The following is a 26,461-nucleotide window of genomic DNA, read 5'->3' as shown; positions in this document are numbered from 1 at the left end:
ACTTGGAGCCAGAACAATCTGAGTTTAAGGCCAGGGTCTACAGAATGGGAACACTTCGATGTATTTCACCAATTCCTTATTGAATTGTGTCCAATGCTGAAAATAAAAACTTTACAAATAAAATGTCCAGGGTATCTTGGTTGTATTTGTATGTCAGTTTAACAAAATGACTTGCTCAGCGTCTGGCCTTGAACAGGTTGCTTCTGCTCTTTGCCCCTCTGATTCTCCACCTGAAATGGAAAGTGCCTGCCCTGAGGGCTTCATGTCTCCCCTAAAGGACACATTGTGGAGGCTTGAAAGGTGACAGTTAGGTTTTGAGGGGCCATGAGGCTGGGTCAATCTGGGTTCCACTGGTGTGAGTGGGCTGTATCTCAATGTGGTCAGCTGCCCATCCCAGCAGGGATTCAAGCACAAGCTGAACAAAGGCAGGGTTCTTACAGGAGTCCCAGTGAGGGTGATTTATGGGGGTTCCAAGGATTCCAATATTCTGCAGCCCTCAGATTCTTCCCTCTTTGGTCGAGTCCCTCTTCCTAGGGTCCTTGAGTTGGGAGGATAAGCATTTGCTTGGGCACAAGCAGCATCTAAATGGCCCCGGGGAGCTGTGAATGAAGAGCTTTGCACCATGCCTAGTGCATTGCAGGACAGAATCCAGTGGCCCAGCCTCCAACAATGGCCCCTTCACAGCAGGCCTAATTCCCTTCCACAAATCCTCCGTTACAAATCTGCCAAACCTCGGCTCACTGAGATGCCCAGGGTCACATGCTTTGGGGCCTTCTCATTGTAGGTTTCTTTCTGATGCCGTCACCGGCGTGGCTATTGTCACCATCTTGTTCTTCTTCCCGTCCCAAAGGCCCTCTCTCAAGTGGTGGTTTGACTTCAAAGGTAAGGTGGTCAAGGCTGGGATCTTGGTGGGCTCAGTGAGGACTGCGGCGTGGAGTGTGGTCATCAAGGGCCTGGAGCCCCCCACTGCACTAACCACGTGGTCCTTCCTGCTTCTCCTTTCACTGTCTGAGCCATTGCCTTGTCTGGGGACAGGGGTTAGCAACTACAGTCTTCAGACTAAATCCAGCCGGCTGTCTGTTTTTGAACAGCCTGTGAGCTAAGCACAGTTTTCAGATTTTTAACTGGTTGAAAAAAAACATTTCAGGACGTGTGAAAGTTACATGAAATCTAAATTTCAGTGTCCACGTATCAAATTTTGCTTTCCCCTAAGGAACCTGTGGAAATTTATTTTCTTTAGCTATATTAGTACCTACACAATAGCCTCAATTTTGCCTCTTGGCCCACGAAGCAAAAAATGTTTAGTTTTCTTGCCCTTTGCAGAAAAATGACCCCTTGGCCCAAAGCAGGAGTTGCACCTTGGCCATGCATGGAAAACACAAGCTGGGTTTCAACTGTATAGGAAGTGTTGGGCACTGAGAAAAAACTGCCTGAAGGCATTCAGATTCCATTTTTTAAAAATCGCTGAGTACCTCTAAACAAAATGTCGTAGACTGTGGCCTTCAGATTGCCAGCTTGCGACTCCCTCTGGTGTCCAGCAGATGTCTGCCAGAAGGTGACGCCGACACCTGAGGCTGCCACCTGGGGCAGTTGGATGAGCTCCTCCGGAGTCAGGAAATAGGGACCATAATCAAACTATTATCTATTGTTGAGAAAAATAGTGTCACTCAGGATAGCCCCAGCCATGGAAAAGTCAGGGTTTGAGTGTGGGGAGTAGTATAGCGTATGTGTCCTGTAGGAAGATGAGGATTTTACAGGCTCCATAAACAGTTCTTTCTTTCTTCTTCTTTTTTTTTACTGGGGTCTCACTCTGTCACCCAGGCTGAGGTACAGTAGCGCCATCACAGCTCAGTGCAGTCTTGAACTCTTGGGCTCCGGTGAACCTCCCACCTCAAACTCCCAAGAAGCTGGGATTACAGGTGTGAGCCACCTCATTTGGCTAATAAAAAAAAAAAAAAAATTGTAGCAGCTGGGCATGGTAGCTCACACCTGTAATCCCAGCACTTTGGGAGGCTGAGGCGGGTGGACTGCTTGAGTCCAAGAGTTTGAGACTAGCCTGGGCAACATGGAGAAACCCCATCTCTACAAAAAATACAAAAAAAAAAAAAAAAATAGCTGGGCATGGTGAGGCATGCCTGTAGTCCCAGCTACTTGGAAGGCTGAGGTGTGTGAATTGATTGAGCCTGGCAGGTCAAGGCTGCAGTGAGCTGTGATGGCACCCACTGCACTCTAGCCTGGGTGACAGAGTGAAACCCTGTCTCAAAAAAATTTTTTTTTGTAGTAACAGGGGTCTCGCTACATTACCCAGGCTGGTCTTGAACTCCTGGCCTCAAGTGACCTTCCCATCTCTGCCTCCTGAAGTGTTGGGACTACAGGCATGAGCTACCATGTGTGACCCATAGTCAGTTCCTGTAGCATAGCCGGACCTCAGGGAGGCTGGAACTGGGTCTAAGGAGGCTGAGCTGTGGGCCTGCGTACTCTGCAGTTGAACAGGATTCAGCTTTTCTCCATTTCTGCTTCTCTTCCAGTCAGTATTCCAACTGGCTATTCTCATCATTCCCTCTGTACATAATTTCTTAACCTTTTCCTAGTTTCTGCTGCTTGTTAGGTTTTGTACCTTTATAGTTTCTGCTTCATTTTAGTCTCTACTTTTGTTCCCTTGTAGTGTCTGATCCCCGTGGCTTCTGCTAGCTCCACTTCCTCATGTTTTCTATTCCCTGTGGCATCACCCCTCACACTTTCTGCCCCTTCCTAGCTTCTTCCCCATGGTGGCGGCCACTTCCTCATGGTATCCGTCTGCTCCCTTGAGCCTCTGCTTCTCCCGAGCCTCTGTTTCCTCTTGGCTTCTGCTTCCTCACCCAACTTCAGCCCAGTCATGCCCCCTGTGTGTCATGTGGCCTCTCTGTTCATTCTTTCACCTTCAGGTGTCACTTCTCTTCACCCAGTGGGTCTCTGTTTCCCATTGATGCATCTGTAAGATGTAAGAGTCGGGTTGGTCCAGCTTGTTGTTCTTTGGGCAGATTTCCTCTCACAAGGCTACTTCACAGCCTCATAGATCCCTGGCCAGCCTATGGATCAGCTGCCCTTGGTCAGGTGCCCATCCATGGTTCTGGCACCTGGGGGTGAACTCACAATGCCCAGGGCTTTCTCTCAGCTGGGGCCGTGGGGAAGGCCCTATTGTTACAGGGCAGGGAGCCCCCAAATTAGGGCTTAGTCTGGGAGGGTTCTTGGCTTCTTCATCCAGGAAAGAATTCCAGGGCAAGCCAGTGGTGTTAGACGGCAACTTTTATTGAAGCAGCAGTGCACAGCATGAGCAGAGGTTCTGCTCCTTGTGGAGTGGGGCTACCCCATAGGCAGTGTGCCCAGAGTAGTAGCTCAAAGGCAGTGCTGCAGTCATATTTATATACACTTTTAATTATGTGCAAATTAAGGGGTAGTTTATGCAGAAATTTCTAGGATAAAGGTGTTAACTTTTAGGTTGTTGAGTCATTGCCATGAAAAGGGATGGTAACTTCTGGGTGTTGCCATGGCAATGGTAAACTGACATGGTATACTGGTGGGCATGTCTGTCTTATGGAAAGCTGCTTCCACCCAGGACCTGTTTTAGCTGGTCCTCAATTTGGTCTGGTGCCCAAGCCCCACCCCTGGAGTGAGTCCCGCCTCCTACTTCACTATGACATAGCTGACTGGCATCCCAGCTCTGCTACTAATTTTCTGGGTGACCTCAGGGAGGCTCCTATATTCTCCGAGCCTTGCTTTCTCACTTAGAAAATGAGGGAGTCCCTTAGATGCCTTCCACCTCTGGCTTTTACTGGCTTTATAGATCAGGGGTTGCAAACTCAACTGCCTACAGGGAGGTAACACTTATTTTATATATAATACATATATTCATATGTTTTATAAATATATCACCTATAAAACATATTATATAATATATAATATAGATTATATGCTATATATATATATATATTTGACCCATGTTTGTCTCCAGATGGAAGGTAACGTTTATATGCAGCAGATTGAGTTCAGAAAAATGTGTCTCAAGAAACACATGGCCCTCCTTGTCAATCTTTCCTTTCCCATTTTTGAAACAAAGAACGGTTTCCTTGTTATACAAAGGGAGACAACAGCTGAGGTCAGTAAGAAGTGGTGAGAGGCTGGGTGTGGTGGCTCATACCTGTAATCCCAGCACTCTGAGAGGCTGAGGTGGGTGCATCACCTGAGGTCACGAGTTTGAGAGCAGCCTGGCCAACATGGCGAAACCCTGTCTCTAACAAAAAATACAAAAATTATCTGAGTGTGGTGGCGCCTGCCCGTAACCCCAGCTACTTGGGAGACTGAGGCAGGAGAATTGCTTGAACGGGGAGGTGGAGGTTGCAGTGAGCCAAGATCATGCCACTGCACTCCAGCCTGGGTGAAAGAATAAGTCGGTCTCAAAAAAAAAAAAAAAAGGAAGTAATGACAGCCTCAGTCTCGTGGCAAGGCAGGGTCTGTGGAAAACTGGTGAGCCAATCCCCACTTAAATTAAAGGGGGCAGATATTACTTAGTTTCCACTGATTGTACCCATGCAGGAAAACAGAACTCGTTTCGTCAGATTTGCTGATTTTTCAAAAGAAGCCAAAAATCTAGATTTTTATGTGGAATCTCCCTGGTTTTAAATATTGGCAACTCATTCAAGTTGAAAAACAAATACTATGTGGGCCAACCACAGTAGCACTAAAACACGTCTGTTGAGTCTGTTCCATGGAATGCCAATGTGTGCCCTTAGCCAGGGGTCTTTGAACTGGAGTTTCCAGCATTGCCCAGCGGGTGGGGAGGGAACTCCATGAGCACTGCCTGTCCTTTGGCCACCAGTGACCCTGTGCAGACTTGGCTGATGTGATACTTTCTGCTATTTAACACTAAAGACTTTTGTGGAGTCTTATATTGTGGTCAGTAAGTTTCCAAAGAGAGTAAGTGACTTGTTCAAGGTCACACTGCTCATTAAAAAGAGTCAGGGCCAGGTGTGGTGGCTCATACCTGTAGTCCCAGTACTGTGGGAGGCTGAGGTGGGAGGATTGCTTGAGGTCGGGAGTTCAAGAAGAGCCTGGGCCACTTAACAAGAGCCTGACTACAAAAAAATTATGAAATTACCCTGTGTGTGCTGTAGTTCCAGCTACTTGGGAGGCTGACGCAGGAAGATTGCTTGAGAAGTTCAAGGTTGCAGTGAGCTGTGATGGCGCCACTGCACTCCAGCCTGGGCAACAGAGTGAGACCCTGCCTCAAGAAAAAAAAAAAAAGAGGGGGAGAGAGAGACAAAGAGAAAGAGAGAGATATGACCTAGAACCAGACGGTCAAGCCAGCCTTGATTTTCTTCTTATACTCACCCCACTATTCTTTTATGGGTCTGAGTTGCACTTGCGTTGCTTAGCCTTTGTGGTCATTCAAGTATTGATCGAGTGCCTACTATGTGCCAGGCACTGTGCTTGTGGTGGAAAAGTAGTTGATGATGATGGTGATGATGATGATGACGACTACTTCTCTTTCCTCTTTGTCAACTAGCTGTTCCTCTAGAGATCTTTGTGACTCACTCCATCACTTCATTCAGGGCTCTGTCCAAATGCCACCTCCTGAGAAACCTTCCCTGACTGCACCTTCTAGAAAATCTCCCTCCTGTGTTACTCTTTATTTGTTTACCTTATTTTATTTTTCTTCATACCACATGAAATTTCTTGGCATTATTTATTTATTTTTTAAGACAGAGTCTTGCTCTGTTACCCAGGCTGGAATGCACCCACACAGTCTCAGCTCACTGCAACCTCTGCCTCGTGGGTTCAAGCGATTCTCATGCCTCAATCTCCCAAGTAGCTGGGATCATAGGCACCCACCACCATGCCCAACTAATTTTTGTATTTTTAGTAGAGATGGGGTTTCACCATGTTGGCCAGGCTGGTCTTGAACTCCTGACCTCAGGTGATTCACCCACCTCATCCTCCCAAAGTGCTGGAATTACAGGCATGAGCCACCATGCCCGGCCAGTATATTTATTTGTTTATCACCTGACTTCCCCCCTGGAATATAAGTTCTCCAAGGAGATGAATTTTCTCTGTTTTGGCCATTTCTGTATCCTGAGAGCCCAGAAGAGTGTTTGACACATGGCAGGTACTCATTATATATTTCCTAAATAAATAGCCAAGGACTTGCTCTGGGCAAGGCCCTGGGATGAGTCCTTTGCACAGAGGGATCATTTCATCTTTCCAGTAAGTCTCTGAGGGAAGTGCTGTTACCCCATTTTGCAGAAGAGGAAATTGAGGCTCAGAAAGGTAGTGACACTGGCCCAAATCACACAGTTGGGGCACAGCAGAACCAGGATTCAAGTCTAGTTTAAAGCTTGTGCCTTTAGCTACTGCTGTAGACAGCCAGCGAATATCAGGTTGAGCTACAGTGGGAAATCCACATAGTCAGAGATTGTGCTTATGAGAAATAGCAGCAAAGGCATGGTTGGATGGGAAAACAATAAAAACCATGGTAGCTAACGTTAACTGAGCGCTTGGCATGTGACAGACAGTCTGATACGCACTCGCCATTTAATCTGCATTACATGGGACCCTGCTCAAGGCCTTCTTCCTTCCTCTGTCCCTTGACTTTTTCAGACCTTTTGTACTTCTTTAATGAAATATTTTATCACCTGAAGGCAGAGGGCTGGGCCACCTGCCATGTCTGGTTGCCTTGTCCAGTTCTGGGCTTAAGTGTATGTTGCATTTGGCCCAAGAATCCCCTCAAGGTATATGATACCTGCACCACATGTAGATACCATGGGCTGCATGCACCTGTGGGCTTCATAAACCTGTGGGCTGCATATATCTGTGGGCTGCATAAACCTGTGGGCTGCATTTACCTGTGGGCTTCATACATCTGTGGGCTGCATACACCTGTGGACTGCATACACTCGTGGGCTTCATACACCTGTGGCCATATACACCTGTGGGCTGCATACACCTGTGGACTTCATATACCTGTGGGCTTCATACACCTGTGGCCACATACACCTGTGGGCTGCATACACCTGTGGGCTGCATACACTTGTGGGCTGCATACACCTGTGGACTGCATACACCTGTGGGCAACATGCACCTGTGGGTGGCATACACCTGTGGGCTGCATACACCTGTGGGCTGCATTTACCTGTGGGCTTCATACATCTGTGGGCTGCATACACCTGTGGACTGCATACACTCGTGGGCTTCATACACCTGTGGCCATATACACCTGTGGGCTGCATACACCTGTGGACTTCATATACCTGTGGGCTTCATACACCTGTGGCCACATACACCTGTGGGCTGCATACACCTGTGGGCTGCATACACTTGTGGGCTGCATACACCTGTGGACCGCATACACCTGTGGGCAACATGCACCTGTGGGTGGCATACACCTGTGGGCTGCATACACCTGTGGGCTGCGTACACCTGTGGACTGCATGCTTGCTGGTAGAGGGATTTTATTAAGTAGCTTTTATTAACTTTATTTCCTGACTATAAAATCTTGTTTTAGGTAAACCACTGTGTAACATTTGGAAAAAGCTCAAAAGGAGAAGCAAAATGTCCATAACTGCTTGACCAGGAACTGTCCTGGAAGATGGCAAACTGCCTTAAAGGAGTCAGACCCATCCTCCCTGCTTCCCTGGTCACAGTCTGCCAAGAAAAGTCCTATTTCAGGAGTGATTACCCCGCACCAGGCATGGGTCTAAGTGTGTCATATACATTATTTGACAAATATTTACAGAGTAACCATTAGGTGTCAGGCACTGTTCTAGACCCTGGGGATGCAACTATCAGCTAACTGGAAATGCCTCATCTCCCTGCAGATCCATCATTGTCCTGGTTGGTGTTCACAGGAACCCCCCTGGTTCTGTAATGTGCCATGTGCCGGCTGAGGAAATGGGGCTCAGGGAGGCAAAGTCATTTGTCAAGGGCACGCAGTGAGCCAAGACTGAGGACGGTCTGTCTCCAAGCCTATGCCCCCAACCCAGGGATGTCACACTACCAGCCACGTGCCAGGTCCAACCCACCACCTGCTTTTGTAGATAGAGTTTTATTTACAACCAGGCCCACATGTTTAGGTATGGTCTCTGGCTGTTGAAAGCTCTGCCACAGTGATGGAGTAGTGACAACAGAGCCTGTCTGTGTGGCCTGCAAAGCCTCAATGATTCACTCGCTAACCCCTTGCAGAAAGTCTGTTGACTCCCCCGCCCACTGTCCTCACCGCTGCAGCACTGCCACTTTCGAGGAAATAAAAATCATCCCATCATTTCAGGGCTCAAAAATACCCTTTGTTTCTATTTTTCTAAATGTCCTTCCTCTTTTTCTTTCCTCTCTGTGCATGTTCCAGTACAAAGAAAACCTTTTCTCTTATAAATGAGGGTAAAAATAGCTCTTGTGCCGAATGGCTGTTGGGAGAGTTAAGTTATGTCCTGCATGTGGAGTTTTTTAAAACTTTCAAGCTGTGGGAGAAAATTGTTTTCACTGGGAATAGAGCAGCTCCCCTATCACAATGCCTGTGCACTCTGTCCCTCAAGCTCCAAGCCAGATGCTGGATCCACCACTTGGCTTCCTGGGGACCCCTGAGTGTCCCCAGTAAGATGGGGCTGCAGGGCTGGTGGCCTCTGCCTCAGGCTGAGCAGCCCTGAGTGTGTTCTGAATCCCTCTCTCTGCCCAGCTCCCAACACAGAGACAGAGCCGTTGCTGACCTGGAAGAAAGCCCAGGAGACAGTGCCCTGGAACATCATCCTTCTCCTGGGAGGGGGCTTCGCCATGGCCAAAGGCTGTGAGGTAAGATCCCCGGCCCCCCCAGCCAGCAGGAACAGCGGGAGGCAGGTGTGAGCGGGTCCCAGTGCTGGCTGCAACACCAGGATCAGAGCAGGTGAGCTGCACGTGCCCTGGGGGCACAGCCGGTTTCCTCACCTGCCAAACTGAGATGATCATAGTTTGTTCCTCACAGGTCCACACTCAGGACCAGGTGCTACAGAGAAAGAAAGGAATGAGTTACGACCTGGATCCTTAAGGAACTCATGATGGACAAAATATTAATATAATACTAATACTAATAATATTAAGACTCGAGGGCTCTGTGACTTAAGAGGAATGATAACATATTGTGCTCACCCAATGCCAGACACTGTTCAACATGCTTGTGGAGGCAGAAGGATGGCTTGAGGCCAGGAGTCTAAAATCAGCCTGGGCAGTATAGTGAGACCCTCTCTCTTTTCTCTCTCTCTCTCTTTTTTTTGGGACAGAGTTTCGCTCTGTCACCTAGGTTGGAGTGCAGTGGTACCATCACAGCTCACTGCAGCCTCAACCTGCCGGGCTTAATCAATTCCCTCACCTCAGCCCCCCAGGTAGCTGGGACTACAGGGGTGCCTCACCATGCTCAGCTAATTTCCTTTTGTATTTTTTTGTAGAGATGGGATTTAAAAAAAAAAAATTAGCCGGGTGTGGTGATGCCAGTGGAGTCATGATGATAATGCTACACTCCAGCCTGGGTGACAGAGCAAGACCTCATCTTCCTCACCCCCCGCAAAAAAAAGAAAAAGAAAAAAACATGCTTTACACATTAACTCATTTAAACCTCCCAACAATGCTATAAGGTAGATACCATTATTATGCCCATTCTCTAGATAAGGAACTTGAGACACAGGGAGATAAAGTACCTTTTCCCTAATGTCACACAGCTATGGAGTCAGGATTAGAATCCAGGCAGTTTGGCTCTGGAGTCTATGCTCAACCACTCTCATATAAGTACTAGATAGTAATATTAATTAGTTCATGGATGTTATTATTAATGTTATTCCGGAGGGCTTTGTGAGCTGAGAAGTCAGGGCTGGGACCAGGGTGGAGCAAATGAGGCACAGGGAGTGCAGAATTTCAGGGAGTGCTCACTCTCCAGGGTGTGCCAGTGCGGGTCAGCCAGCCCAGCTCGGAGGCAGTGCGATGTCGGCATCCAGCTTCTGTCTCCATGGATTATCTCACTGAATCGCCGCACCAGCCCTAAGAGCTGGGTAATGGTTTTCTGCCTCTTTTACAGATACGAAAACTGAGACATGAAAAATTAAGCAACTCTCTTAAATTCTTACAATTGCACTCTGCTTGGGAGCTGGGGTTCAAATTCTCCCTGATTTCAGAATCCAGACTCCAAATTGTTCACTCCAGAATTTTGCACATGCCAGCCGTTGTTCGAAGTGCTTTGTGAATCAAATATGACTCAGTTGATCTTTATAAACACCACTGAATCAGATACTATCACTGTCTCCATTTTAAAAATGAGGAATCGGAGGCAAAAGGAGGCTAAATAGCTCGCCTACATTTGCACAGCCAGGAGATGGTGGAGCCAGGATCTGAAACCACAGCTCGTGTGGCTGAGCTCCGTCCCATCCCTGAACACCTCGTAAACCGAGGCATTCAAAACCACAGCCAGTTAAGAGTCAGTCTGCAATTAAGGATAAGGAAGCTGAAATTACTTCTTTTATTGCCTTCTCTTGTTAATTCAATTTTAATTTTCAGTTTCAAATGAAGTTACAATGTTGGACACCTGTTAACCGTGTATACTGGTCGGAAGCCCAGGCTTGGGAATGTCAGTATCTGGTCAATCTAGGCTCTACCACCCCGTGCTGGGACACTTTGGGCAGGTTTCTTAACCTCTCTGGGTTCCTATTTTTCTCATCCATAGATTGAGGCTCAAAGCTGTTACTCTACAGGGTTGCTGGAGAAAATTAAAGAATAACTGCCTAATACATATAGCTGATAAGAAGTGCTAAAAACTGCAGCACACCAGCTCATAAATCCTTATGCCACGGTTTCTACAGGTTGGGCTTTCAGGAAGTAGACTCCAGGATGGAGATTCGCAAGCGTGGGCATCATTAGGGTTGTGCCTTTGGGGTCACTGTGGTAGGCAGAGGAAGGAAGCAGGAGAGGGCAGAGGGAGAAATGCAGCTGGAGGCAGACCCAGCCCCACAGGACCACTGGAGCTGAGATGGCCCTCACCAGCAGTACAAGTAATCAGAGACAGCCAGGCCTTTGTATCCCAGCATCCATCTGTCTGGGGACACAAGCTGCCCCAGGTGCAGATATGGCCTCAAGTGAGGCTGCTTTTGGGGTCTGAGACAGCTGACTGCACTCCCTTAGTGGGGGCAACAAGACCTCCACTGACGGGGATCTGGGTGGCACATTCAGGCGCTCTGCACAGGTGCCCATTTTAAAATAAAATATGTTTTACTTTGTCTATTAAAAAAACACATAAATAACAGTACAGACTTCAAAGGGAACAAAGGAATAGATGAGTAAAAGTACTGTTATTTGTCTCCATTTTAGGACTCCTGAGACCCAGAGAAGTTAAGTAACTGGTTCTTGGTAACACAGCTCATTAGTAGCAGGGCTAAGATTTGAACTCATATCTATCTGACTTACGCTATTGCCTCCTGCTGGGGGTGTCTTAGGGAAGGTTTTCTAAAGGAAGTGACATGTTATCCAGATCTTGAAGAAGTGTGCTGTACGATGGAACCAGACCATCTGGATTGGAATCACAGATTTCCCTCTTCTTAGGTGTGTGATCTTTGTCAAGTTACTAAACCTCTCTGGGCCTCAGTTTCCTCATCTGTAAAATTGGAATCACAATGGCACCCACCTGGTAAAGTTGTCATGATTATTAAGTGAGTCAATATATGCAGAGAAATGAGAACACAGCCCAGCACAGTTGGTTATTATGGTTAGACACTGAGGAAAGGGAAAATCAAAATCAAGAATCATGTGGAGGTTCATGGCTTGAGCAACTTGGTGGAAATGGTGCCATTTACCTCCGTGATCTGAGCCCAGCCTGGACTAGAGGAAGGAGGCTGGATGAGATGACCCTGATCCAGAGGTTTCCCTAAGCTCCAGGAGTGGTGTGGGGAGCACTGGCTCTCAGTGGAGGCTGGGCTGCGGGATGCTGGGCATGCTAAGAGGCCACCCTGGCTCTGAGCCCAGCCCTGGGCAGCTGGCCGGAGTTTCTCTTCAACAGGGGCTTTGTGTAGTAGCTGTTCCTTTCCCCAGCCTCTGCCGTACCATCCCCTCCCCAGGCAGCCGCAGCCTGGCCCAGGAGCGACCAGAATGCTTATGGCACATCCTGGTTCCTGGCCCCTGCCCCACGCTCTCATCAGACCACAGCCTGGCAGCCTCCTGAGGATCGGAGGTCCCTGGATGCAATCCAGGGTGAGCCTGGGTGTGCTGACTCCCAGCGCTGGTTCTGAAGGGCAGGAAGTGTATCCTAGCGCTTACTCTGAGCCTCGGCAACTCGCTTAAGCCCACTTAGGGTCCTCACTGCAGTTTTCTTCTGCCGCAAAACCATATAGTCATGACTCTGCATAGACTTAAACTCAAGTCCAAGGTTTCTCTTGGCCAACACAGAAAGTTGTATGGGATAATGTAAGTCCCAACACTGGCACTTACCTCTCTTCCCTCCTAACACCCCTCCAGTCTCCTTGGCCCCTTCCTCAGCCACATCAGACTCACATGCACCCCACAACCTTTGCGTCTTCCCTTTCTCTGTTGAATTTTCGTCCTGAGAGCTCTGAGTCCTCACTCTTCGGGTCTCAGCCCCTCAGAAATGCCCTCCCAAGCCCCTACGTCTAGAATAGCCTCCCACCCCAGTCCCTCTTCCTCTCATGACCCTGCCTATTCCTGTATACCACATCTACCCCCCAAATGATCCTGTGGGCATGTTTATTGATTGTGTCTCTTACTAGAATGGAAGCTCCATGAGGCAGGCAGAGATCGTGTCTGTTTTATCCACCACTGTTCTAGTCACCTAGAAGACACTGGGTGCATAATGGTGCTTAACACATCGTTGTTGCTATGACCTAAAGATGGGCTGCTTTGAGAATTGCTCACATAATGTATGGAAAGTACCCAGAAGAGTGGTGATATACCCCAGGTGCTCAAACTAGGAGCCATGCTCATCTTCACTATTATTATTACTGTTATTATTGCATTAACTCATTGATGAAAGGTTGATCTTATTCTGTTGGCACAACAAACTTACAAATATATTGCGGTGATAGAGGTAAGGAGAAAATGTGTATTCTCCCCATTTCTCATTTTCTGCCAGAAATCTGTCATCTTTATTATTGATACAGTTTCGCTGTGTCCCCACCCAAATCTCTTCCTGAACTGTGTAGTTCCCATAATCCCCATATGTCATGGGATCTGGTGGGAAGTAATTAATCGTGGGGGCAGTTACCCTCATGCTGTTCTTGTGACCATGAGTGAGTTCTCAAGAGATCTGATGATTTTTTTGTAAGGGGCTTTTCCCCCTTTTGCTTGGCACTTCTTGCTGCCACCATGTGAAGAAGGATGTGTTTGCTTCCACTTCCACCATGATTGTAAGTTTCCTGAGGCCTCCCATTGTAAGTTTCCTGAGGCCTCCCCAGCCATGCTGAATTGAGTCAATTGAGCCTCTTTCCTTTATAAATTACCCACACTTGGGTATGTCTTTATTAGTAGAGTGAGAGTGGACTAATACAATTATTATTACCCTCATTTTATTGGACAGACAAGCCTGATGACATGACTAAGATCCAGATTCTGAATCTTACTAGGACACATCATATTATTTATTTGGGCAAATCACTGAGCTTTTTTGTGCTTCAGTTTCTTCAACCATAAAATGGAGATAATTGTACAGATGGTTCCTGACTTCACAATGATTCGACTTATGATTTTTCAACTTTGCAATGGTGAAAGAGTGATATGCATTCAGTAGAAAAGGTACTTAGAATCTTGAATTTTGATCTTTTCCCAGGCTGTGATATGTGGTAGGATACTGTCTTGTAGATGCTGAACAATTATGAGGGTAAACAACAGATATTCTACAGTGTGCAGCATTGCCAGATGATTTTGCCTCAATGTAGGCTAATGTCTGTGTCCTGAGCACATTGAAGGTAGGCTGGGCTAAGTTATGAATATTGAACTTATGCATAACAAACCTCCTTATAAGATGCTCCTCTACTCTATATCAAAGACACCAAGAAGAGAGGACCTGGTTGAAGTAAGAAAACAGGAGGAAGAGGGAAACACCTCTGCCAACTCAGTCTCCCCACCTCCCATCTTTGCAAGGTGGCCTAGGGTACTTCTGGTCATCTTCAAGGCCAATAAGGAACATTAATTTGACAACCACTGCACTGGGCAATTTCTGAGTTCCACCACTTCAGGCATCTTGTGACTTCATGCTACTAGTTATGGCAGGCACTAACCAAGCACCCAGCCACTTTCCTAGGCCCTTTATAGATTCACTCCTTTTCTCCCAACAATAACCCTCTGGAACAGGCACTATCATTATCCCTGGTTTCCAGATAAGGAAATTTTAGCACAGAGAGGTTAAGTGACTTGCCTAGGAAGCTAAGTGACAGCTAGAAAGGCTTAAGCTGGGAAGCAAATTCAGACTGACTCCAGAGCCCCTTCTCTTCACCTTCTGGCCATGCCACCTCTGACCTTGGCTGTTGCTGGTCCCTGAAGTCCCTGGGAACACTGTGGGGCTGTGTGTTTCCAAGGAAACAAAGGTTCCAATTCCTAAGAATATGGGAAAGAGGCTGGGGCGTGGGGGCTCATGCCTGTAATCCCAGCACTTTGGGAGGCCTAGGCAGGAGGATCGCTTAAGCCCAGAGGTTCAAAACCAGCCTGGGCAACATAGTAAGACCCTGTCTCTATAAAAAAAAATCACTTTAAAAAATTTAGCCAAGCGTGGTGGTGTGTGCCTGTAGTCTCAGCTACTCAGGACACTGAGGTGGAGGCTTGCTTGAGCCCAGGAGATAGAGGCTGCAGTGAGCTATGATTGTGTCACTGCACTACAGCCTGGGTGACAATGTGAGGCTCTGTCTCAAAAAAATAAATAAAATAAAATGGGAAAGGGCAGGTGAAGTCCCTTTAGAGTCCCCAGTAGAACCCTACGCAACAGGGGTTTTCCTCTCTTAGGAAGCTGCCAGACCTCCCTCCAGTGCTGGCGCTGCACCAAGGCCTGTGTGGCTGCGGGGATGCTGGCTGGAAGCCCGGTCACTCAGAGGCCTAGCTACGGGGCAGCTCCTGGCTTCTCACTTGCCCGAGTCATTAATATTCCCTCTCTCTAGCCCCTCTCCATTTGATTGCGCACAGAGCTGTCAGGTCAGACTCTTTGCCAGAGCTGTGGCCTACAGGAAAAACCAGAGGTCCCATTTTCTCCCTGCAGCACTCTTTGCAGCTAGGGGAGGGGCTGTGGCCTCCACGCTGCCGCTTACCGTATTCCCCAGGCTAGCAGACAAACTGCAGATGTACCAGAAACACCTTAGTCTTACGAGGACTCTTCTGGGGAAAAATATTTTTAAGCATTTATTATTCTTCCATTGAAGCTAACTTTTAAGTCAAATTGTAGGGGCAAGTGTACTATTTTATTTATGTAAAAACTGCCGTATTCTATTTTATTTATTTATTTATTTTTGAGATGGAGTCTCGCTCACTCTGTCACCCAGACTGGAGTGCAGTGGCATGATCTCAGCTCACTGCAACCTCTGCTTCCCTGGTTTAAGCGATTATCCTGCCTCAGCCTCCCGGCTAGCTAGGATTACAGGCGTGTACCACCACGCCTGGCTAATTTTTGTATTTTTTTAGTACAGATGGGGTTTCACCATGTTGGCCAGGCTGATCTCACACTCCTGACCTCAAGCGACCTGCCCGCCTTGGCCTCTAAAAGTGCTGGGTTACAGGCATGAGCCATGATGCCTGGCCCTGTATGCTGTCTTCTAGAATTGATTATGAAATTTTTAAGTTCTGAGTAAGCAAAGACTTTTCTATTAAAAGTAAAAGTATATATATAAAGTGTCTTTGGTATACTGGGTTGATAAAAGGGCTATGGTAGCAATACATTGGATTCTGAATGTTAACGAACTAACCCAGCTCTGCCCTAGATCAGCTCCAAAACCTACAGCTTTGTTCTAGGTCTAAGCAAACGGTCGCTTTATTGTGATCTTACTGCATCACAGTTCCACCAGGGGGCAGCATTGAGCATATTTTGACATCCTCTGCTTTGCCGCTTTGTGGTTATAATGATGTGTTGGGTCAGTTATTTAAGGATGCATTTGACGGTGAGAGGACAGAGGTGTGGAAGAGTATTATAGATGTTATACACTGGTAAGTAGGGTAACTTCTGGAGAAGTCAGCAGAGAGAGCACCCAAATAATTCTGCAGCACTGACAGGGGAGTGGAGTCTCGGTGAACTTCTCTACCCATCTCTGCCCTGGAGGACTGGAGTCAGCACTGGGCATTGCTCTTAATTTAGAGGCAAGGTGACGGATTGGTGTGTCCAGATGAAGATGCTGATTCACAGGGAGCTTTGCAGAATCACATCATCTTATGGAGGTAGATGGGTGTCTCAGGCACTACTTTTAGGGACCCTGGGTAAGTCACAAAAACTTTTTCAGGCTAAAGTTCCTCATCAGTAAAACAGGGACCAATAATATTTTCCTTTCAGGATGGTTGGGAGGAGTCAAGGAGCTAATGCTGGCAGGTGCCTGGTCCTCTGTAAAGTCTCAATAATGGTGATTCTTATGAGAATGAATAATAATGCAACGTTAATATTTGTATTATCATTGTAATAATTATCCTTATTACTGTTCATATATATGTTCATATATACTTCATATGTGTGTATATATACATACATGTTCATATATATGTGTATCATATATATACATATATATATATATATATATAGCTTTTGAGACAGAGTTCCTGTCGCCCAGACTGGAGTGCAGTGGCGTGATCTTGGCTCACTGAAACCTCTCCCTCCCAGGTTCAAGTGATTCTTGTGCCTTAGTCTCCCGAGTAGCTGGGATTACAGGCGCACATGTAATTTTTGTATTTTTAGTAGAGGCGGGGTTTCACCATGTTGGTTGGGCTGGTCTCAAACTCCTGGCCTCAAGTGATCCGCCTACCTCAGCCTCTCAAAGTGCTGGGATTACAGGCGTATAAATACCATTATTGATAATTACATTGATTGTGTTACACTTGATGTATATCTGATACCTGTTTTATATATGATATATAGTAAATCTTGTATATATATTCATACATATTAATATATTATTAAATAATAATTATAAAAATAATGACTATTTTATATAAGTGACTACTACTATTTGGGTAATTAATAACCTTCATTGGAGGGATGAAAAGTTTTACTACTGAGGGTCTGGTTTGATTTCCCTCTCCCACTTAAACTGGTGCTTAGGGGTGCTAAAACCAAATGGATTATTGGAGACCCAGGGATTTGGGTCCCTGGCCTGTATGAGATAGAGTAGAGAGCAGTTCAAGAAGCAGAGAGGCTGCTGGCTCAGATGTGCGACCTTAGCTCAAATGTGTGACATCAGACACGTCACCTGCCCTCTCTGCACCTCAGTCTCCCCATCTGGGAAGGGGTACAGTTGTCGTTGTGATCTATCCTAACCCTCTCTGGGGGCAGCAGCTGGGGACAGGCTGGGGTATGAAGGAATGCCTTTCCCTCTGCAGGAATCAGGGCTGTCTGTATGGATTGGCGGGCAGCTGCACCCGCTGGAGAATGTGCCCCCTGCCCTGGCTGTGCTGCTCATCACTGTGGTCATCGCCTTCTTCACTGAGTTTGCCAGCAACACAGCCACCATCATCATCTTCCTGCCGGTCCTGGCAGAGCTGGTGAGGGTCCTTCTGGGGAAGAGGGGAGCACCCCTCCCCCAACACACATTCAGAAATCTTCCACCTGCCAAGGGAGCTTCACTGGGGTCTACAGTTGCCATTGCTGTCTTGCAAAATACATGAAAGTGTGTCAGAACCACAGTACAATTTTTTAAAATACTGGATGTTTTCGTTCAAAAAATGCATACATAGAGCAAGTATTTTCAAAGTGCTCCCAATTCTCTCTTTTGGGAAAATTAACCCATGGTGACATGGAGAGTTTTCTAGAACAGGTGAATTACCAAATTTGGATTAAGAAGAAGTATAAAATCTGAGTAAACAAATGGCCATAGGAGAAATTCTAATGGTAAGCAAAGCAGTAGCCTCCGTCTAAAGCAGGGGTTTCAACACTGTTGATATTTGGGGCTTGATCGTTCTCTGTATGGGGCTGTCCCATGCACTACAGGGTGTGCAGCGGCGTCCCTGGGCCCTGCTCACTACAGATAAGTGGCGCCTTCGTAAATCATGACAATCAAATGTCTCCTAGCATTCCCAAATATTCCCTGTCGGGGGAACAATTTCCTTCCCCCCACCCAACTGATAACTACTGAGCTAAAAATCACCAGCCCCAGGCTGGGCTCTGCAGCTCATGCCTGTAATCCCAGCACTTTTGGAGGCTGAAGCAGGCAGATTGCTTGAGCTCAGGAGTTCCAGACTAGCCTGGGCAACATGGTGAGACCCCATCTCTGCAAAAAGTACAAAAAGTAGCCAGGTTTAGTGGCAGGTGCCTGGGCAACAGAGCCAGATCCGGTCTCAAAAACAAAAACAAAATCACCAGCCCCAGGTGGTTTGCTGGGTGAGAGCTAGCAAATTTGCAAGGAACAGAGAGTTTCCAACTCAGCTGAACTGTTCACCAGCAGAGAAAAATAGACAAGGTCACTCAATTTATAGCTGGCAAAACCCTGGCCCCAAAACCAGACAAGGAGAGCAAGGGAAGAAAAAGCTGTAATTCAATCTCACCTGTAAAAAGAGATGCAAATACCAACATGAAACCATGATTGTATGAAAAGAACAATATATACATGATCAGGTAGCTTTTATACTAGGAGTCTTAAAAAGGAAACTATCAAGATAGTTTTATATTTAAACAGATTAAAGACCAGACCATATAATTACCTTAATATAACCCATGCTAGTAAAATTAAATCAATGATGCAAGTAAATGCTTTGTATGCAAACAGTGATGCCCCAGCACACACACCTGCAGCACTTTGTCTTTGGTTTCTGTTTGCTTATTTCATGCATCAATTTATCTGTGTTAGCATACAGATACACACTGTGTTATTTTTCAATGACTGGAGAATATTCCATTATAAATGGACAGTTGTTGGTTTATTTAAGCAATCTCTCTGCCCAGTGGAAATATCGGTATTTCCAGACTTTGCTGTTATTCAACAATGACGCATCACGTGAGCCTTCTCTATGCGTCATTGATTACATCTAGAGAAATTCCTACAACTGAGATTCCTGGGTCAAAGAGCATGTGCACTTGAAATGTTGTTAGAGATGAGGAAATTGCCCTCCAAAGTGGCTCACCATTTTACAGCAATATGGGGTGGGGGTCCTCAGGGAGACCTGGTGACTGAGAGAAATGGGAGTGCTAAAGGGGGTATGGGGAAGATGAGGGAGTGTAGAACCCAGCCAGGTCTATAAGGGGCAGCTTTTGCTGGAAAATACACTTGCAAATGACTCATTCTTGTAAACTTTGCTTATCATCAAAATCAAAAAACATTTTACATGCAAGGGGGTGATTTTAGAGCTTTTTGAGAAAATAAATATGCTTTGGGTTGCAAAAATTCCCTAGAAGGCCCAATAACATCCCATTTAAGTAAAATGCCAGAGAAGTGATCAACATGAATTGTAGGCGGGAGAGGTGACAAACTAGTGGCCCAGTAGCTGCGGCCAGCTCGCAGGGGGGTTTGATACACACAGTCTTAGAAATTTGGAAGAGCTGCCAACAGATGCTCTCATGAGCTCTTTCACACTGAAATCCAGGGATGCCCCCAACAAGAGGTATCCAGAGGCCAACTCTGGGTTGAGACTGTTTGGCTGAGGGAAGGAGCAAGCAGGGGAAGTGTTATGAAGCCCTGGTCCTCAGTGCACAGCCCTTACACCAGCAGCACCAGGGGAACATGTCAGGAATGCAGATCCTTGGGTCCCACCCCAGACCTGCTGAATCAGCAATTCCAGGTGAGGTGGGGCCAGCCCTGTGGGCTTTAACCAGCCCTCCAAGTGCTTTTCTGCACTCTCACATTGGAGAAGGAGCGTTCTAGGTACATCACCGCAGCCCATCCCTGATCAAACCACAGTGTGGCCCTTGAATGTCACTAACCCTGGGAATGTTCTCTCCACCTCTCTCTCAATCTGGTTCTCTTCATACCTGCTTGTGTCTGTTTCTGCCTGTGCATGTATCTTTCTGACTGCCTTTCTCTCTCTGTCTCTCTAACTCTCTCTTCGCACTTGTCCCTGTTGTTCTCTGCCACTCTGCCAATCTCTGTGGATATCTTTGTCTCTCTGTCTCTACGTCTTTGTGTCTCTCCAACTGCCTTTCTCTCTCTCTCTCTCTCTCTCTCTCGCTGTGGTCGCTCTGCATTGGTCTCTCTCCGGGTCTCTCCCACCTTTTCTGGGCCCAGGCCATCCGCCTGAGAGTGCACCCCCTGTACCTGATGATTCCGGGCACAGTCGGCTGCTCCTTTGCCTTCATGCTCCCGGTCTCGACGCCCCCCAACTCCATCGCCTTCGCCTCTGGACACTTGCTGGTCAAAGACATGGTGAGTCTGGGCATTTCCCAGCAGAGGCCACGGGAGGTGGGTGGGCAGCAGGGGGCGGGCAAGGTCTCTATGCAGGACTCCTGCACCCTGACCCCACTCCCCAGTCTCTGAAAGGTCTTTCCGAGTGGGACCAGGACCATACATTTTAGCAGAGACTCTGGGATGATTCTTGCACTTAGACAATCTCAGGAAACACTGCCTTAGTGACTGGTTTCAAAAATTTGCTCCAGGGACAAGGGACTCCCCCCTCCCTCTGGACCCCACTTCATGCTCACGATCTTTAGGAGAGAGAAGCAGCAGGCACACCCTGGGACTTGGGTGGGCCTCAGTGCTCAGCCAGCTGGGAAGGAGACAGGAGCTGAGGACTGTAGCAGTGGGAGGACCCCACCAGCTTTCAGCAGGGCCCAGTCACTGGCAATATGTTTCCTCTCCCGAAGGTCCCTGCTGAACCAGCTCCTCCCTTCCCACTCCTGACTCCTGCAGCCTTTTCCCTTCCCACTGGCTTTGCAAATAACCCTTCCAAAGCTGTCAAAGCCAGGAAGGGCGACCTGCTTAACCCATTCACGATGCAGGCCCTCCAGGCACAAGACCCCTGCAGGACACATGGGGAGAAAGAGAGCAAGAGTGGGAGCGAGGCAGAAAGGGAGACACAGAGCAGACAGAGAAGACAGGAGACAGAGACGCTCATTAATTTGTTTATTGATTGCAGCAGTATTTAGTGAGTGCATTCATGTTCCAGCCACTGGGGGCACTGCAGAGTGGGAGAGACACCGATCTGCCTCCAAGGAGGGTGCTTTCTATTGGTAGAGACAGGCGTCAACAAGTGCAGCAGATTTTCTTAAATTATGTAAATTTCAATATTGCTAGGTGCTCAGAAGGAAATAAAACATGAGGAAGTGTAAGAGGACGGGGGAGAGGGGTGGCAGGGAAGCCCTCTCCAGGAAGGTGACATGGGAGCTGATCATGGGAAGCAGCCAGCCTCCCAAAGAAAAAGGGGAAGAGCAGTCCCAACGGAGGGCGTAGCAAGTGCAAAGGCCTGGAAGTGAGGAATAGCAATGAGTGCTCCAGAAATTCAGGGCTGGGAGACTGGGGTGGCTGCAGTGGAGTTGGGGAAGGATGAGCTTGGGGAACAGCGGGGGCAGGGCAGAGTTGGTATCTTATTCAAACCACGGTGAGGACCTTCAGTAAGCAGGGCAATGATGTGATTTCACTTCTGTCTGTAGAAGATCATTTTGGCTGCTGGCTGGAGTGGATGGTTAGGGTGGGAGGGACAATTGTGGAAGCAGGGAGGCTCCTTAGAGAAAAAGACTGAGAGGGCGGCATTGCGAACAGCACAGATTTGGAGAACAAAGACAGCCAGAGAAATGGAGAGTCCCCAAGAGGTAGAACTTGCAAGAGATGTGGAGGGATACAAGGGGCACTCCCGGTCCGTCAGTCCCGGGCAGAGATGGCCCACCTGCAGGTTTGTTCCTGAGAGTGATGAGTCAGGTGTTAATTAAATAGCTAACATGGGACTAGAAAGAATTTCGAGCCCTGGCAAAGGGAGACCCAATCCTCCCCCAGTTTCCCCAACGTGTCGGCCAGGCTCTCTCTAATCCTCCGAAGGTGCCAGGGCTTCCACCTCTGTGCCCTCAGAAGAGAGGCAGGACAGCACACGCAGTATGTCCCCCACCCGTCCATGGTAATATTTATTTAACACCTTTTCTAAATCAGCTTAACATTAAAAACAAAAAAACTTAAATTCATTTAAGAATATTCCCGAAGAAATGTTTCCAGTGCATCCATCAATGGAAAACCGGTATTATTAATATATGCCATGGCATAAAAATAAATGCAAAGCGGCAAAAACAAAAGAATTAAGCTCTCCCTGATAGCAGCGGACTGGAGACGGTTCTGGGCCTCTCCTTGTTAAAAGGGCAACTGACAGAAGCAGAGAAGTGCTGAAGCCATGGTGGCCCCGGTGAACCCCAAAAATCTGAGACAGGTCTCAGTAAATTTAGGAAGTTTATTTTGCCTAAGTTAAGGACACACGCCCGTGACACAGCTTCAGGAGGTCCTGACGGCATGTGCCCAAGGAGGGTGGAGCACAGCTTGATTTTATACATTTTAGGGAGGCATGAGACATCAATCAACATATGTAAGATGAACATTGGTTTGGTCCGGAAAGGCGGGACAACTCAAAGAGGGGAGGGGGCTACCAGGTCATAGGTAGATAAGAGACAAATGGTTGCATTATTTTAAGTCTCTGATGAGCCTTTCCAAAGAAGGCAATCAGATATGCATTCATCTCAGTGAGGAGAGGGATGACTGAATAGAATGGGAGGCAGGTTGGCCCTAAGTAGTTCCCAGTCTGACTTTTTTCTTTAGCTTAGTGATTTGGGGGCCCCAAGATTCATTTTTCTATCGCCCCCTAAGTGAGACTTTCTCTGGGAGGAATAGACAGAAAGGGAATTAGAAAGGAAGTAACTGTTCACCATGTGATTCAGGCTGGCCTATGTGAAGGCGGGGCAGCCAGAAGACCCAGGTGGGAAAATAGGGATTTTCAGCCCAGGGTGGACTGAATGGTCTAAGAGGCCAGCCAGGGTGAGAAGCAGATGGACACATCCAAGAGGCCAGCCAGGGTGGGGAGCAGATGGGCACATCCTCCACTGACAGAAGAAAAATGCTTCCCAATGGACAAGGGTAGCCTTGACTAGGACTCCCTGACTGGACTGGAGCTGAAGTGTATGTGTGTGTGTGTCTGTATATATGTGTACTTATGTGTGTTTGTACATGCATGTGTGTGTGTACATGCATGTGTGTATATGTGTGTGGGATGGGGGTATTTAGTGATCAGACAAGATTATTTTAGGTGACCTTGGGCAAGTCAACTTCTCTAGGTCTCATTTTCCTCTTCTGTACAATGGGGATTAATAAGAATCACCTTTGTAAGGTTGCTTTCTGGGTTAAATGGCATAACCCTATGACAACTGCATAGCACACAGTGCCTGGAACCTAGAGGCCATCAATGAATGGGGACATTTGCAGCTCTTTGAGTGACAGCCTAGGGTAGTGTAAAGATTGAAGAGTCCCAGGCATTGACCGACCTGGGACTGTGTCCTGGCTCCATCACTTCCTGGCTGTGCGATCTTGGGTGAGTGCCTTCCTGTCTCTGAGTCTGAATGTTTGCATCTGTATGGTGGGTCAGGTGCTGACCCCTCCCTCTGTCTGGGCTCTATTTCAGGTGCGGACAGGCCTCCTGATGAACCTGATGGGTGTCCTGCTGCTCAGTTTGGCTATGAATACCTGGGCACAGACCATCTTCCAGCTGGGCACCTTCCCAGACTGGGCTGATATGCACTTGGTCAATGTCACAGCATTGCCACCCACCTTGGCCAACAACACATTTCGGACCCTCTGAGTCCCCCTGGGGGACTCCCTGGAGGCTGAACCCTCTCAAAGGGCTGTCACCATCACCTGCTGCTAGGACACTACAAAGCAATCAAATAATTCTTTTCTTTAATCCAATATGCGGCAAGCAAGGGTGACCTCCAGTGGCCCACTCGGGTCCACCAGCCATTATCTAGGACACTTTCTGTCTCTCTCATGCAGTTCAAAGCCCAGATATCTCTCAGATCTGCTGCCTGAGAAATAAGCTCCTTTATCAGTGAGCTGTTTTATCGTTACGATACAAGAGAGCCCAGTTTCATCAACAGTGAGCAAATCTGGCATCGTGTTTGGTACAGTTGGGATGGGAGGCCATGCATTCCCATGGGCACAGCTGACATTATCCCCCAGTGATTACTTTCAGTTACACTGGAGAGACCACCTTGTCTTTAAAGATCACTTTCCTGGGCTGCAATGTTCCAACCGAGTTGTTCCAGCTGTTCACAACCAATGTGTGATTTTGCTTAGTTGGTGCCCATTCTGCACCAGTTGTTTTGCCCCTGCCGATAACCAGCAGTCAGAGATTCTTTTTTAATCCTTGGGGACAGGGAAAGGGACAAATAGCTTTCCAAGGACATGAGACTGTGCAAAGCCTCTTTGCTGTTTCTCTGGGCTCCTAAGCATACCAGGGGAAGTTCTAGAAACCTCAGCTGTCATCTCGACCCGAGAGATTTAGGATTCTCCTGTTTCTTCTGGGTCAGTTTGGCCATAATTCTGGGGTCAGGCCAGGCCTGGGTCCTGCCCTCCCATGGAGTGACTCATGACCCCTCCAGCCAGGACCCTCCTACATGTGGCCCCCAGAGGCGTCTGTGGCTGCAAGGCCGTCAGTTGCTGCTTGTCCCAGCAGGTGGCCTTGGTCTCTCCATGCACCACCTTAAGTGGTAAGCATGTTTAGTTATCAAAGGCCCCATTTGTCAGGGGTGAGAGAAAAGTCAAAAGATAAATTGGGGACTTGTAAAAGGCCGGGGGTAAAATGTCTCAGGCAAGCAAAAGATTGTCCCCGTCTACATATGGGTAAAACTGAGACATCCCCTTGAACCCGAGGCTGGAAGTAGTGTCTGCCCTCAAGGGTTAATCCCTCTTTGTTCCAAGCAGAAGCATTCTGGCATCCCAGTGAAGAGCACAGGCCCTCAGTGTCTGCTGAATGGAATGGCCCAGCGTTAGCCCAGTAGCAGAAAAGACACTAGCCCAAGGGCCCTGAATCGTCACACTTCCCTTTCCTAAGCCTCTGAGGGTGGAGATTCCCCTAGGAGCGCTTGGCCAGCTGGGAAGGCAGCACCCAGCTGTACTGGTTAATACAGCATAAGTGAATCATGGGCATTTCCCTGAGAGCAGTGGGAGAGGCCCTCTGAGTTGGAGGTTGAGCTCCACCTCCTTTCCAAGCGAGCACTCAGTGCTGAATCACAGTTACAACCCACTGGGGCTGGTGGGAGGTACGTTGTATGGGACTGAAAGCAAGAGGTTCATTCAAGGAGAAACTGCTGGGATTTGTAACCAGATGAATCATGATTTCAAAGACTTCTGATCAAAAATACTGTGAAATAAAGAATGTTAATCAACATTGGACCTGGAGATGATCTCCTTTCTGAACCTAAGAAAGCTTCAAAACCCCAGATTCCTGGGCTGGGGATTCCACAGAGTTGACCTGTCAGATTTTCAGCTGCTCTCCCCTCCCCTCTCCAGCCACATACTCAAACTCTCCTGCCTCAGGGCCTTTGCACGTGCTGTTCCCTCTGCCTAGAACACTCTGCTCTCAAATATACGTCTGGTTCCCCAGCTCACTTTATTCAAGTGCCTCTCAGGTGTCACCTTCCCTGAGAGGCTTCCCTGACCTCCTGTCTAAAATATCACCCTCATTACTCTCCACCCCCTTACTCTGCTATATTTTCTTCTTAATAGTTAGGACACTGTATAACTTATTTTCTTATTATCTTCTCCCTCTAGAATATAAATTTATGAAAATACAAATGATTTTTTTTTTTTTACTGCTGTAACTCCAGTTCCTAGAATGATTTCCAGCACATAGCAAGTGTTCAGTAAATATTTGCTGCTTGAATCTGCACCAAAATTAACAAGAAAGCCATCTCGCCCTCTGATCTGGGGTCTGTTTTGTTCATTACTTTGTTCACTCCTTCTTCCACTTATTCATTCAATAAACATTTATTGGGAACCTGTCATGTTCTGGTTCATTGTCCCGCCCATATGGAACTTACATGCTGGCAGGGGAGACAGGCAATAGGAAAATAAACAAATAAGTCACGGGTTATGATGCCGGCTAAGAGGAAAATGGCCAAGATGTTAAAGTGACTCAGAGGTTACTTTAGCCAGGGTGGTTGGGGAGGACTTCTCTGAGGAGGTGGCATTAGATTGAGACCTGAAGGAGTCAGCCAGATGCTCATGGCAATGTGGGAGGAAGGGTGAAGGTGGGAGTGATGGGGAGTCCCTGGGGAGAACATTCCAGGCAGGGGGACTGTAAGTGCAGAGGTTCAGATGAGCAGATTGCTTCCCTTAGCCAG

General features: G+C 47.5%; 1 protein-coding gene across 1 annotated transcript in view; it reads left to right on the top strand.

Annotated features, from left to right (window-relative positions):
- SLC13A3 (solute carrier family 13 member 3) overlaps nt 1–26,115 on the top strand; it is a 92,865-nt gene extending 66,750 nt beyond the window's left edge. The window contains exons 9-13 of the mRNA XM_033186630.1: nt 785–882; nt 8,702–8,814; nt 17,548–17,709; nt 20,382–20,519; nt 23,743–26,115. Of these exons, the coding sequence (XP_033042521.1) occupies nt 785–882; nt 8,702–8,814; nt 17,548–17,709; nt 20,382–20,519; nt 23,743–23,919 (688 nt within the window). The 3' untranslated portion in view covers nt 23,920–26,115. The remainder of the gene's footprint in view (nt 1–784; nt 883–8,701; nt 8,815–17,547; nt 17,710–20,381; nt 20,520–23,742) is intronic.
- The last annotated feature ends 346 nt before the right edge of the window (nt 26,116–26,461 follow it).

Source organism: Trachypithecus francoisi, unplaced genomic scaffold (genome assembly GCF_009764315.1).
Source record: "Trachypithecus francoisi isolate TF-2019V2 unplaced genomic scaffold, Tfra_2.0 Lachesis_group21, whole genome shotgun sequence".
In the NCBI taxonomy this organism is placed as follows: domain Eukaryota; kingdom Metazoa; phylum Chordata; class Mammalia; order Primates; family Cercopithecidae; genus Trachypithecus; species Trachypithecus francoisi.
The sequence above is the reverse complement of the archived record's forward strand: the minus strand, read 5'-3'. Positions and strand labels throughout refer to the sequence as shown.